A 15079-nucleotide genomic window follows, 5' to 3' on the forward strand; every position below is an offset into this window, starting at 1 on the left:
GCCTGGCCTGGGGCCCAGGGGGCTCATGCGGTGGGTGGAGCCTGGCCTGGGGCCCAGGGGACTCATGCGGTGGGTGGAGCCTGGCCTGGGGCCCATGGGACTCATGGGGTGGGGGTAGAGCCTGGCCTGGGACCCCATGGGGCTCATATCAGAAGAGGCTTGGCCAGGCCCAGTGGCTCAAGCCTGTGATCCCAGCACTTTGGGAGGCCAAGGCAGGTAGATCACTTGAGGTCAGGAGTCCGAGGCCAGCCTGGCCAGTATGGCAAAACCCCATCTCTACTAAAAATACAAAAATTAGCTGGGTGTGGTGATGTGCACCTGAAGTCCCAGCTCCTTGGGAGTCTGAGGCACAAGAATCACTTGAACCCAGGAGGTGGAGGTTGCAGTGAGCCAAGACTGCACCACCGCACTCCAGCCTGGGTGACAGTGAGGCTCTGTCTCGGGGAAAAAAAAAAAAACAACACAGCCTTGGCTGCTGGGCTCCAGCAGGCCGCCCTGGGGCCCCCACGGTGCACAGGTAGGTCCCCTAGGCCCCCAGGAGCCTCCTGCCCCGCAGCAGCCCGCCCAGCCTCCCGCGGCACCTGCAGACGCGCTGCCTCGTTCTCCCCTCAGACCACAGCACCGGGAAGTCCAGTCAGCGGCAGATGGTGTTCGGGGTGGTCACTGCCATTGACTTGCTGAACTTCGTGGCCGCCCAGGAGCGGGACCAGAAGTGAAGTCTGGAGCGCTGGGCACTGTGGAGCGGCCCCACCACCCTGGCCCGCTTCTCCTTCGCTTTCCTGAGCCCTAAACACACACATGATTGGTAACTGCCTCGCCTGGTACCCGGTATCCCTGCAGACAGCAAGGAGCATCCGTCTCCCCTCATTAACACATGGCTTCCTAAATGGCCCTATTTACGGCCTGTGAGATGAAATGCGCTTTTCTCTAATGTAACTTCCTCTTAGGATGTTTCACCAAGGAAATACTGAGAGAGAAGTCGGCCAGGTAGGAAGAACACGAGCAATGACTGGGCAGAGTGGATTAAAGGCAAAAGAGAGAAGAAGAGTCCAGGACGGGGACAGGGAAGCGGGCAGGGAGAAGCCCGGGTGGCTGGGCATCCTCCATGGGCAGCGCCGTCTGCTCGGGACTGAGCTGGTGGGAGCAGTTTGTGTGTTTGGGTTTTTTAATTGAGGTGAAATTCAACTTACCTAAAAATCAATCACCTTAAAGTAAATGATCAGCGGCATTTAGTACATCCAGAAAGTTGTGTAGACACCACCTCTGTCACGTTCCGGAACATTCTCTCATCACCGCAGGAAGCAATCATTTCCCCTCCCGTCTTCCTCCTCCCCTGGCAACTGCTAACCACCTTTCTGTCTCTATTGTCTAAAATAGGTTCTCCCTGTTCTGGACGTTTCATATAAATGGAATCACACAATCATGGCCTCGTGTCTTATTTCACTTTGCATAGTATTTTCACCCATGTCAGAGCACGTGTACTTGGTTTCTTTTTGTGACCGAATAAGAAGCTATCGCGTGGATAGAGCACATTTTGGTTCCTCATTTGTCGGACCTGGGTTGTTTCTGCTTTTCAGCCCTTGTGAGTAATCTGTTGTGCACATTCAGGGCTATTTTGGACACCTCTTTTCATTTTTCTTGGGTGTGTACCCAGGAGTGGCATTACTGGGTAATGTGGTAACTCCATGTTTAATTTTTATTTTTTTATTTTTTTATTATTTTTGGAGACAGAGTCTGGCTCTGTCACCCAGGCTGGAGTGCAGTGGTGCAATCTCGGCTCACTGCAACTTCCGCCTCCCGGGTTCATGCCATTCTCCTGCCTCAGCCTCCGGAGTAGCTGGGACTACAGGTGCCCGCCACCACACCTGGCTAATTTTTGTATTTTGTAGATATGGGGTTTCACCATGTTGGCCAGGATGCTCTCGATCTCCTGACCTCGTGATCCACCCGCCTCGGCCTCCCAAAGTACTGGGATGACAGGCGTGAGCCACTGCACCTGGACTTTATTTATTTATTTTTTGAGATGGAGTCTCACTCTGTCGCCAGGCTGGAGTGCAATGGCACAATCTCAGCTCACTGCAACCTCCGCTTCCTGGGTTCAAGCAATTCTCCTGCCTCAGCCTCCCGAGTAGCTGGGATTACAACCATGCGCCACTCTGCCTGGCTAATTTACATTTTGTAGAGATGGGGTTTCACCACGTTGGCCAAGCTGGTCTCGAACTCCTGACCTCAGGTGATCTGCCTGCCTCGGCCTCCCAAAGTGCTGGGATGACAGGCGTGAGCCCCCATGCCCGGCCTCCATGTTTATTTTTGGAGGAACCATCAAGCTGTGTTCCACAGCGGTCTCACCCATTTCCATTCTCACCAACAGTGCACGAGGGTTCCAGTTTCTCCAGGTCCTTATCAACACTTGTTATTTTCTTGTTTTAAATTATTATAGCCATGCTAGTGTGTATCAAGAGGTGTCTCATTGAGGAGAGAAGCCATTTCTCTTACTGTCTCCTGTCTCTGAGGACGAGGAGGAAGTAAAAGTTAAAAAACAACAGGAATGAAGTCCGTGGCAAGACCAGCTGGTGCCACTGATGACCAGGCCTGAGGTTAAAAGGTTAACCCCCCGTCTAACCACATGTGCTCTCAATCTAGCATCACCCTTTCACGTGGAACCTCTTAGAGCTGTAAGCCCTTAAAGGGGCCAGGAACTCTCTTCGGGGAGCTCAGTTCTTAAGTCGCGAGTCTGCTGACGCTCCCGGCCGAACGAACAACCTCTTCCTTCTTTAATCCGGCGTCTGAGGAGTTTTGTCTGCGGCTCGTCCTGCTACATTTCTTGGTTCCCTGACCGGGAAGCGAGGTGATTAACAGACAGTCGAGGCAGCCCCTTGGGTCGCTTAGGCCTGCCCTGTGGAACATCCCTGTGGGGCCTCAGGCCAGCTGGAGCCACGCGGATCCTGAGAGCGCTCCCGGGTAGGCATTTGCCCCGGTGGAACGTCTCGTCAGAGCAGTGCACAGCAGACACCCGCGGAGGATCCACACAGAGGCCGAACACCGGGAAGGAACTGGCACTTAAAGTCCGGACGTCTGAAACTTGGTAAGACTGGTCTTGGGAACTTGCCCACTGCATTTGAGTGGAAGCGTGGCCTGATCACCCACGGCGTGCCTGTACTGGCACTTTGGTTTTTGACTTAACCTGAATTGCCTGATACTTTGGATTTGATTTTGACCTGGCTTGGATTTCTGGATACTCTGATTTTGGTTTTTATTCTGGTTTGGTGTAAACTGAAAAAGTGCATGTGTGCCCTTCTTACCCATTCTTCGTTCTGCGGTGTGTGTGGTGTGAGCGTGGTGTTTTATTTCAAAGAAACATGGGTCAGACACAAAGTGAGCCCACTTCGCTAGGAACTATGTTGAAAAATTTTAAGAAGGGATTTAGTGGAGACTGTGGGGTTACTGTGACACCAGGAAAACTTAGAACTTTGTGTGAAATCGATGGGCCAACATTAGAAGTGGGTTGGCCATCAGAAGGAAGCCTGGACAGGTCCCTTGTTTCTAAGGTGTGGCACAAGGTAACTGGTAAGGGATACCCAGACTAGTTCCCATACATAGACACTTGGTTACAGCTGGTGCTAGACCCCCCACAGTGGCTAAGCAGGCAGGCAGCAGCAGTGCTAGTAGCAAAGGGACAGCCAGCCAAGAATCCCGCTCCACCCGCTGAGGGAAATCAACTCCTGAAGTTCTGTTCAACCCAACACCAGAAGACCCATTGCAGGAGATGGCACCAGTGATCCCAGTGGTGCCCTCCCCTTACCAGGGAGAGAGGCTCCCCCCTCTTGAGCCCACAATGCTTGCACCTCCGCAAGACAAACATATCCCACCCAGAGGAGACAAGAGGAGAAGGTGAAGCCTCGGGAGAAACCCCTCCCTTGGCAGCTCATTTACGACCCAAAACTGGGTACAAATGCCCCTGAGAGAGCAGCGGTATCCTGGGACAGATGAGGATGGGCACATGGTGGAGAGGCGTGTTCTTGTGTACCAGCCCTTCACCTCTGCCGACCAACAATACCCCGTCCTATACGAAAAACCACAAGCTCTAACTGATTTGCTCCCGACTTATCCAGACCCATAGCCCCACCTGGGCTGACTGCCACCAGCTGCTCATGTTCCTCTTTAACACAGATGAAAGGCGGAGAGTGCTCCACGCAGCGCCTGAGTGGCTAGAGGAGCATGTACCGGCTGGTTACCAAAACCCCCAAGAGTATGTGAGGACCCAGTTCCCAGGAACCGACCCCCAGTGGGACCCAGATGAAAGAGAGAGTGTGCAAAGGCTGAACCGAGACAGGGAAGCTCTCCTGGAAGGATTCAAGAGGGAGCCCAGAAGGCCACAAACGTTAACAAGGTCTCTGAGGTCATTCAGGGAAAAGAAGAGCGTCCAGCACAATTCTACGAGAGACTGTGTGAGGCCTGTCATATGTATACTCCCTTTGATCCCGATAGCCCTGAAAGACAGCTGAAAATCAGCGCATGATCAACATGGCTTTAGTTAGTCAAAGCGCAGAAGACATTAGAAGAAAACTGCAGAAACACGCTGGGTTTGCAGGGATGAATACATCAGTTATTAGAAATAGCTAACCGAGTGTTTGTAAACAGGGACGCAGTAAGCCATAAGGAAAACCGCAGAGAGAGTGAACGTCAGGCCCGGCGAAACGCCGACCTGCTAGCTGCAGCCATCAGAGTCCCCCCAAAGAGGCAAGGGAAGTGAAGTGGGGGGCCCTGGGAAAGAAACTCAGCCTGGTTGTCAGAGTCTGCAGCGTAACCAGTGTGCTTATTGTAAAGAAATAGGACGTTAGAAGAACAAATGCCCTCAGCTAAAAAGAAAGCAAGGTGTTTTTAGTAGAGACGGGGTTTCACAATTCCAGCTACTAGGGAGGCTGAGGCAGGAGAACGGCGTGAACCCGGGAGGCGGAGCTTGCAGTGAGCCGAGATTGCCCCACTGCAGTCCAGCCTGGGTGACAGAGCGAGACCCTGTCTCAAAAAATAAAAAATAAAAAAAAATAAGGTGACTCAGAGCAGGAGGCCCCAGACAAGGAGGAAGGGGCCCTGCTCAACCTGGCGGAAGGGTTATTGGACTGAGGGGGACCGGGCTCAAGTGCCCCCAAAGAGCCTATGGTCAGGATGACAGTCGGGGGTATTTTCTTGTCGATCCTGGTGCTGAACGTTCGGTAGTAACTGCCCCAGTTGCCGGCTTATCCAAAAAGACTGTTGACACATTGTTGGGGTTGCTGCCAGCTGAGGACACCTGGTTCACCTGTTTGGACCTAAAAGACGCAGATTAGCCCCTGTTGGAAAACAGAGTATGTAACTCTAGGAGTCAGTGGAACTGAACTGGCAGGAAGACCTGAGTAGTGAAGATGAGAGTGAGAACTCCCACTCGTGAGTGAGGTTCTCAAAGTGGGGAATGAGGAGAGAAGCCATTTCTCTTACTGTCTCCTGTCTCTGAGGAGGAGGAGGAAGTAAAAGCTGAAAAACAACAGGAATGAAGTCAGTGGGAAGACCAGCCGGTGCCACTGATGACCAGGCCTGAGGTTAAAAGATTAACCCCCCCACTCTAACCACATGTGCAGGACCCTTTCACATGGAACCCCGTAGAGTTGTAAGCCCTTAAAAGGGCCAGGAACTCTGTCTTTGGGGAGTTCGGCTCTTAAGATGCGAGTCTGCCGACGCTCCCGGCCAAATGAAAAACCTCTTCCTTCTTTAATCCGGTGTCTGAGGCGTTTTGTCTGTAGCTTGTCCTGCTACATCATTATGGTTTTGATTTGCCTTTCTCTAATGATTGGTGATGTTGAGTGAACATCTTTTCATGTTCCTGTTGGTTATTTTCTGGGAGAAGATGTTCAAGATACTAAACCCTTATCATAAGACTTGCAAATATTTTCTCCCATTCTGTAGGTTATCTTTTTATTTTATTTTATTTTTCTTTGTTTTTGAGATGGAGTCTCACTCTGTCACCCAGGCTGGAGTGCAATGGTGCGATCTTGGCTCACTGCAACCTTCACCTCCTGGGTTCAAGTGATTCTCCTGCCTCAGCTTCCCAAGTAGCTGGGATTACAGGTTCCCAACACCACGCCCAGCTAATTTTTTTTTTAAAGACAGTCTTGCTCTGTCTCCCAGGCTGGAATGCAGTGGCACGATCTCAGCTCACTGCAACCTCCGCCTCCCAGGTTCAAGCAGTTCTCCTGCCTCAGCCTCCCCAGGAACTGGGATTACAGGCGCACACCACCACACCTGGCTAATTTTTGTATTTTTGGCAGAGATGGGGTTTCACAGTGTTGGCCAGGCTGGTCTCAAACTGCTGACCTTGTGATCCACCTGCCTCGGCCTCCCAAAAGTGCTGGGATTACAGGTGTGAGCCACTGTGCCTGGCCTAATTTTTTATATTTTTAGGAGAGACAGGGTTTCACTATGTTGGCCAGGCTGGTCTTAAATTCCTGACCTCAAGTGATCTGCCCATCTCGGCCTCCCAAAGTGCTGGGATTACAGGTGTGAGCCACTGGCCCCGGTCTCTTTCTTAATGTTCTTTGATGCACAGCTGTTTCTAGTTTTGGTGGAGTCAAAATTTATTTTTTTTTCCAGTTGCACATGCTTTGGGTGTCATATCCACTGGCAAATCCAAGGTTCAAGGAAATATACCCCTATGTTTTCTTCTAAGATCTGCATAGATTTAACTCACTGATTGATTTTTGGTCAATTTTTGTAGACGGTTTAACATGGGAGTGTGTGGATGTCTGTCTGTCTCAGCATCTTTTGTCGAAGAGACAATTCTTCCTCCGTGGAATGGCCTGGCACCCTTGCTCAGACACGTGGGCTCATTTCTAGACTCAGTGTTATTCCATTGATCTGTGTGGCCTTATGATGGTACCACACTGTTTTGATGACTGTAATTCTGTAGTAAGTTTTGAAATTGAAAGTATGGGTCCTACAGCTTTGTTCTTTTACAACATTGTTTTGGAAATTATGATGTGCCCAGCTTCATGTTCTTGGTCTGTGGGCATCTCAGCAATGGCTTGAATTATGCCCTGGCATCGAGCCACCTAAAGGATGGAGACAGAGTCGCTGTGGACACTAATAAGGGCTTTTCTCCGCAGGTTGGTGGCATCCGTGTTGGGCTGTGGTGTTGGCCTGGGAGGTCCCCGACACTCGGGCCCCCGTGGCGGCATTGTTCCTGCAGGTCTGCTGCACGAGGACACTGGCAGGGAGGCAGGTGGGAGGAGGAAAGGGCAGGGCTTCCCAGAGCGACCGGAAGGCACTCCTTCTACAGGGCCTCAGGGGAGCCTCCGGCTTTCCCTCCACCCAGCTCTCTCCAGGCACTTGATTTTCTGCCAGTCTCTGGAGAGCAGGCTCTGCTTAGGGCCGGTGGAAAAGTTCCCTTTTCCCACTATGCAGCCAAGTGAACAGGGCAGGCCAGCGGGTAGAGGAAGGGGATGGGCATGACCTCTCCTGAATGGACTTCAAAAGCGAGTCAGTCAATCACAGGCCAGAGATGTGGAAACTTCTCTTGACAGAAAACGGCATTCGCTCTTCCAGGAAACGGCACTTGGTGTTCTTGGGATGCTGGGGTGCCAGCATGCTGCCTGGGGCTGGGGGAGGGCGGGTTTGGAGTTGAGGTAATCACAGAGCCTTCCTGAACCAGAAGCCCCTGTGGGCCTCGGAGGCTGGCAGGGCCCTGTACATAGCACCTACAGAGGGCAGGGGTGTGCATCAGGAACTGGAGAAGGGGGAGCTCGTGCGGGATGCACGGGAGAGCGCCAAGCAGGGAGCTGTGGGGGTCTCTGCGGCTCCAGGGAGTGACAATATTCGGGGAGCCTCTAGGAGCTTGTTGAGCAGGGAGGCAGGAGAGGGGCACAGAGAGTGAGCTTCGGGGAGGGCAGGGCATGGGCCTATCCACCCGTGTGGGGTGGCACACACAACTTCTCAGCTCTGGAGCTGTAGCACTGACAATCTATTTGAGCCCATACTAAAAACCCCAAACACCCAAATTCTCACAAACGATCTTCAAGAGTGACGTTAAATGCCAACTGTCCCCGCTGCAGCAATCTGAAGCTGCCCCCTCCCCTGACTCTCTGCGAGGGTCTCACACACAGTCACAATGGGAGTGAGCCGGGCCCTGGGCTCTACGCAAAATGCAGGGGAAGTGGTCGAGGCTAGTCATTCTCGATGCAGTCAAAATAGTCATTGTTATGGAAGTGTCCTAAGAGTCACAATTCCACACAGTCAGCAGGTGCACACCTGTGCCTGGCGCCGCGCACCCATCGGGGCACTGTAACGTCTGTCTGCTGAGCCTGGCAGGCTCTGGAGCCGCTGGTGAGCACCCAGACACAGCCCCTCTCCGGGGCAGACGCTCACAGCAGCCACAAGCGCCACCACCTCGTGGCCTGTGAGTGCTCCCCGGAGGCCAAGCTGTGGTTCAGCTGGTGCTGTCTCCTGCAGGAGAACCTGGCTGGCTCAGGACTTCCTAGCTGGGCACACATGCCCATGACATAGGGTCTCGGTCAGCCCCTGGATCGGGGCGCTAATGCTCTTGACCCAGTGAGCCCACAGTTGTGGAGGTCTTCACTGTCTCCTGACAGATGTTCTTACAGCAGAGGCCACAACATCGTGAGGACAGAGGAGCTTTCCAGGCCAGCAGGAGTTGCTCAGAGCTGCGTCACCAAACCCTTGACCATAAGAAAGTCTGGGGGGTTTGCCGTGAATGGGACAGGGACTGCAGAGAGGCTGGCTCAGCTGTGCAGATTGGTCCCCGTTAGGGTCAAAATAGCAGGTTCCCTGGGCCCACGCCCAGGAGTGCACACCTGACCCTCATAAGGCCAGCATCAGTGGTCAAGATGGGCCAGGAGTGGTGTGTGGGCTATCTCCGCAGGATTTTTAAAGGTTCCCTACATTTTTTTTTTATTTATTTAATATTATTATTATTTTCAGACAGAGTCTTGTTGTCACCCAGGCTGGAGTGCAGTGGCGTGATCTCAGCTCACTGCAACCTCCACCTCCCGGGTTCAGGCGATTCTTCTGCCTCAGCCTCCTGAATAGCTGGGACTACAGGCGCTCACCACCAGGCCTGGCTAATTTTGTATTTTTAGTAAAGATGGGGTTTCACCATGCTGGCCAGGCTGGTCTCGAACCCCAGACCTTGTGATCCGCCTGCCTCAGCCTCCCAAAGTGCTGGGATTACAGGCGTGAGCCACTGCGCCCGGCTACATTATTTTTTTTGGTTTAGAAATATGTAGAATGTATGTAATGTGGAATAACAACAAAGACATGTCACCTAGTCTTAATTTAGTGAACACAATAGAGAATTGCATCCCACCAGACATGTATTGACTTAACTAAAGGTTTAAGACGTCACAGACACAGGAGGATGATGGGAGCGTGTGAACAGACAACAGACAGGCTCCAACAGACGCTGAGCTGCAAGCAGATATCACAGCACCGAGAGACGGGGAAGCGCTGCAAACTGGGAGAGTCGTGTTATGGGATCTTCAGGGTGTCCTTTTTCCGGCCAAAACCTCTGTGGCGGGGGGGCCTTTGCCCAAGTTTTGCTCGGGCTTGCTGGGCTCATTTCACCCACTTGGGCTGGCAGGCTGCCCTCGGCTCACACTACAGGCCTGGGTCCCATGCCTGCCAAGGGCGAGTCAGGCATGGAATGGTGAGGCGTGTGTGAGCGCGTGGGGTCTGGCCACGGTGCACTGGCAGACATGCCAGCTGCTTCAGCCGGGCGAGCAGCTCTAGGTGCTGGCTCCCTGTGAGGCGTCAGCCAGACCAAGCACACGGCAAGCAGCTTCCACAGTGAGGCACTGGGGAACACGGTGGTGCCCAAAAGTTTAGACACACCAGGAACCACAGGGTCCCAAAGAGGGAATCACAGCCCTGGCTTGGGGAGCTCCCAGGTCTGGGTTCCCCAAAGGGCCGCAGCTCCTCTCTCCTTCGCTTCACCTGTAATGTGGCAAGCAAAGGGCACATCTCAGCCCTGTTTGTGCTACAGCTCTTTTAGCCTTGCCATTTGGCAGGTCCTGAGTTCTTGTCCTGCATCCAAGAACGAGGTACGCAGACAAGTGGGGAGTGAGCAAGATGACGAGAAGCTTTATTGAGTGATACATAGAACAGCTTTGAGGAAACCCACAGGGGGGCAGCTCCTTTCTGCAGCCAGGGTGTCCCAGCGTCTGTTCAGCTCCGAGCAGAAAGGGTAGCTCCTCTCTGTTAGGCAAGTCATCCCAACCAGTGTTCAGATATCAGCAGAGAGGGTAGCTCTTCTCTGCAGCTGGTCGTCCCATCGTCTCCCTGTCATCGCTCCATCGTCTCTGCAGCTCTCAGCAAAGAGGGGGTCCTGGAGTAGGTTGCTCCTGTCTGCAGGTGGTCGTCCCAACATTTGCTCAGCTCTGGCTGAGCCTGGGGCTTTTATGGGCCTCAATGGGGAGGAAGTGCATGCTGTGCCAATTGGTCCAAGGGAGGCCATGGGCAGGCCTGAAAAAGGCACCGTAAGTTCCCACTCCAGTTCACAGGACTGGCAGCCTTGCCCCCAGCCTTCAAGCCCTTCCTGGCCTGAAGGGGGCGCCTCACCAAGGACCTGCCCCCTTCCACCCAGGAACCGGTCTGCCTCCTGCTGCCAGTCATGGTGCCAAGGGTGCCTTCAGGCCAGCACCAAGCTGCCCTCAGTCCCCACTTGGCTTTCCTCCTACGCTTATCAGTGCCTAAAGTCCAGAGGGGGCCGAGGTGGCAAGGGGCTGGCATGTCAGCATTGCCCCAAGTGTGTGCACACCCAGTCAGGCTGTGACAGCACCTGAACTCAGCTCCAACTTTGCTCCAATGATGGCCTGCTGCTGCCATCAGCAGGACCAATCAGTCCCCTGCCCACCAGAGGCAAGGAATTAGCAGGCACCGTTGTGCCAGGCCTGTGAGGCCGCAGGGCCATGAGCCCAGGCTGGATTCCGTGCAGAGACTCTGCCATGTGGGGCCATGGGGTTTACCTGGATCCCATTCAAATCATTCAGGCCCTGACTGCTCAGCTTCAGGGAAGCCAGGCCCACTCCTTCTCCTTACATACTTGCCTAATCTTGCCAAAGCCCTCGAGGTAGGGGAAGGAGGAAACCCACGGTCATGGATGTCAATCTCTTCAGCATCCATCCCCTTCCTCATTCCTGACAGTTCAGGTCTCCTTGCCTCTTCCCACAGCCATGATGATGGGAGGGCGGGAATGGGGACTAGGGACTGGCCTCAGTAGACAGTAGCCAACGGGTACATGCCATTCCCTGCCAGTCACTAGTCTGGGTGGGCCTGTGACCTCAGCAGTCCACACAGGGTGGGTCCCAGGGCTCTGCTGAGAGGGCCGGGAGCAACAGCATCCCCTGGTGGGGCCCCGATAAGCAGTGTGTGGCCCTGGCTGCTACGGTGGCACCCCATGGCCACAGAGATGCCAGAGAACCAACACCCTCCTGGGGCGGAAGCCGGGTGCTGGGGCTTCTTGTTCGCTGCCGAAAGCATCTGGGCTGATTCAAACGGCCCCCTCCAATCTTGGAGAAACACACCTTGGCAAAGGGAGCAGGAAGAATCGCTGAAAAGTGGTGGAAACAGATACATTCCTGAAAGCTCAGGCAGGGGCTGGTTTCCAGAAGGGATCATTGAAAAGTGCCAATGCTTACAAAACCCACCAGCAAGAGAGTGACAGCAGGAGCCAGACGAAAGATGATGTCAAATAGAAGCACAGGCTGTCAGCAAGAGACTGCCGTGCCCAGTGACTTCACCCTAGTGCTGTGAGTTTCACTAAGCTTAGAACTACTGTCTTGGTCCAAGCCCAAGTTCATATTTGTGCTATTTGTTTAAAAATGTAAAAAAGGATGTGAGCAAATGTCTAGCAAAAACAGCAGTGCAAGAAGACATGCCACCCGCCTAAGACAACACATGGCTTCCAAGGCTTGGCAGGTGCCCTCACAGGGACACAGATGCAGCTAATTACCAGCCACTGTTAAAGTCCTAAAGACTGCATTTGAGGAACGCTGGGTTTATAATCCTTTCTTTTAGTACTTTAATGACAGAATCAGTCTATTAGCGTGCTTTACAATTCAGGATTTTGTGGGGTTTTGTGCGATAAGGTCTGGCTCTGTCGCCCAGGCTGGGGTACAGTGGCACCATCTTGGGTCACTGCAGCCTCCGCCTCCTGGGCTTGAGTGATCCTCCCATCTCAGTCTCCCAAGTATCTGGGACTACAGGTGTGCACCACCATGCTCAGCTAATTTCTGTATTTTTGCTAGAGATGGAGTTTTGCCATGTTGGCCAGGCTGGTCTTAAACTCCTGAGGTCAAGTGATCCACCTGCCTTGGCCTCCCAAAGTGCTGGGATTACAGGCATGAGCCACCGCACCCAGCCACGATTCAGTCTTATTAAATCAACCAAGTGTCTGTGATGTGGCCCAAAGGCCAGACTTTTCCTTTCCCGTGCAGATAGCTGCCCTGTGTCTGGGCGTCTTCCTCACCAGGAGAGTGGCTCGGGCACCGCTGGGCCTTTTGCAACCTGTAGCACAGCCCTGGTGGTGCTGGGCCCTGAGTAGGTGGTGAGCCTGCTGCTCACCCACCAGGACAAGCACTGGACAGGCCCTGTGGAGTGGCAGGCACCCCTGTCCAGTATTCAGCCTCTTCCTCTGCAGGGGCTGTCCCTGCCTGGCAGGCAGTGAGTCCAGGGACGCCTTAGACCACCAAACCCTCGACAGCCCTCAGCTCAGGGGCATATCAGCTGGCTTCTCCTGCCAGTAGGGACAAGGAGGCCTCGGTGGGGCTCAGCTGGAGGTGGACCTCGAAGAGCCCAGGCCAGGACCCACTGTCGGGTGGTGGGCAGAGGTAGTATCAGTGACATTCTTTTTACCAATGAGCGCTTAATTGAAGCAACTACTGGCACTGAAATAACATTTTAAAAGTGTTCTCTTAAGATTTAGTTTGGCCAGAAGCAATGGCTCACACCTGTAATCCCAGTACTTTGGGAGTCTGAGATGGGCGGATCACTTGAGGTCAGGAGTTCGAGACCAGCCTGGCCAATATGGTGAAACCCCATCTCTACTAAAAATATAAAACTTAGCTGGGCGTGGTGGCACATGGGTGTAATCCCAGCTACTTGGGAGGCTGAGGCAGGAGAACTGCTTGAACCCAGGAGGCGGAGGTTGCAGTGAACTGAGATCGTGCCACTATACGTCAGCCTGGGTGACGAAGCAAGACTCTGTTTCAAAAAAAGATTTAGCTTAACATATTTGATTAAAGCATCATTTTAGAAATGTGAACCGTGTGCTCAGTGTCTCCTCAGGCTGCAGCTAGCAAGGATGTGCACGACTCAGGACGGCTCCGTCAAAGCTTTGGGAAGCTGTCGGAGGGAAGTCTGAACTGGGAGAGAACGACTCAAAGGCCTCAGAGAGCCTGAGTGGGCAGCTCCTGCCCGCAGTGCCACACCTGGGCACAGCCCTCTCCGCTGGCTCACACCCAGGTGGCGTCAGCATCGGGTGAAGAGGCCCGGGACGGCCCACTCCCTTCCAAGCTCCCCCAAACTTTGCTGCTTATGGATCTAACACCCCCGCTCAGTGACTGGATCCAGAGCCGGCATCACCGGCAGGCAGCATGGGTCCACGGCAGGCCCCAGGAAGGCTGGTGCAGGGTTGACATGGCCCAGCACGTGCCCGGCACACAACGGGCATGGCCCATGCCAAGGCCCCACGTGACGTGACAGAGAAGCGGCCACAGAGTCCCGCCTCAGGCACTAAGCCAGTTCAACAACAACAACCAGAAAAGTGGCTTCAGACAGTGGCCACATTTATTTTGCTCACACATCTGTATCTGGAGCGGGGCTCACGGGCGGCTGGGCTCTGCTCTGCTCATCAGCTGGGGTGGCTTGAGGTGCCTGTAGGCTCACCTGTGTGTAGCTGGTGGTCAGCGCGGGCTGGCAGACAGGACACATGCATGGCCTGTCCCCACGGCCTGGGCTTCCTTCCAACATGGCACCCGGGCCAAGCCTGAGCCCCCTCAACCTGTCAGTCACATGGCAGCTACCTCCCCAGCAGGCCACAGAGACCTCCCCAGGATCAAGAGCGGGAGACTCCCTGGATGGGCAAAATCTCAGAGGAGCACAGGGGACTGGAGATGTCGTTCCTGCCATCAGACCCTGGACACTGCCTGAGAGAATCCTTCCGTACAGAGAATCAGGAATCAGAACGGCTTGATGTTGCTCAAAGTAAAAGGCAATGCCTTCAGCTCTGAGTGAAAACCATTTCCAAACCCGAATGTTCCCCCTTCCTCATTCCCATTTCTGTTGAACTCGGACTGTGCACAGAGCTCCGTGTGCACTCTGGAGCGCAGGGCAAAGGCCTCCCTGCCCGTCCCGATTGGCAGCTACCAGAGGGCAGGAAAGGAGAAAACAGTGAGGGGACGGGGAACCTGCAGCCCCTTCCCTCCTTCCACCAGGTAAAGAGCCACCGGGAGAGGCAGGAAACGTTTTCAACTCAAGGTCCGCCCTGGCTCAGACACTCTCCCGCCCAGAGGGGCAGAGTTTGGCAGCAGAGGCAGGAGTGGGCATGAGCCCTGTACCCCAAGGGTATAGGACCCACCTGCGACACAGGCGGAGCCAGGAGCAGGCAGCAGCAGCCCTCTGCGAGGGAGGGCAGGAACAGACACCAGGCACAGCGCAGCATCCAAGGCCTGCTGGCACCTAAGGAGGGGCAGGGCCACTCTGGCACCCACACCATGCACACGCTGGCTGTGGCCACTGCTGGAAAAATCGGAAGCCTGTGGTGCCCGCAGGGACAAAGGCAGCCCCAAGCCCACAACCAGCTCACCTGGTGACCACACCCACCCAGGGCCTGTCTGAAGGGAAGTGCCTGTTTCTGGGCGTGAGGACTATTCATCTTGGTCTCCACTGTTCTACAAAAAGACCCCCGGCATTCAGTAAACTATGAGAGAAACGCCAGACAATCCACGGCCACGAAATAAAGCTACTGACAGAAGCAGACCCAAGAATGTCCGGCGCCAACTGTCACACAGCCACACCCCCACGACACGCCCAGCAG

The 15079-nt window shown here is 54.1% G+C and overlaps 1 protein-coding gene across 1 annotated transcript in view; it reads left to right on the forward strand.

Annotated features, from left to right (window-relative positions):
- LOC105555593 (cystathionine beta-synthase-like) overlaps positions 1 to 1420 on the forward strand; it is a 33968-nt gene extending 32548 nt beyond the window's left edge. The window contains exon 15 of the mRNA XM_012002608.1: positions 613 to 1420. Within this exon, the coding sequence (XP_011857998.1) occupies positions 613 to 716 (104 nt within the window). The 3' untranslated portion in view covers positions 717 to 1420. The remainder of the gene's footprint in view (positions 1 to 612) is intronic.
- The last annotated feature ends 13659 nt before the right edge of the window (positions 1421 to 15079 follow it).

The sequence above is a fragment of the Mandrillus leucophaeus genome, unplaced genomic scaffold (assembly GCF_000951045.1).
Source record: "Mandrillus leucophaeus isolate KB7577 unplaced genomic scaffold, Mleu.le_1.0 Scaffold69, whole genome shotgun sequence".
Classification (NCBI taxonomy): Eukaryota; Metazoa; Chordata; class Mammalia; order Primates; family Cercopithecidae; genus Mandrillus; species Mandrillus leucophaeus.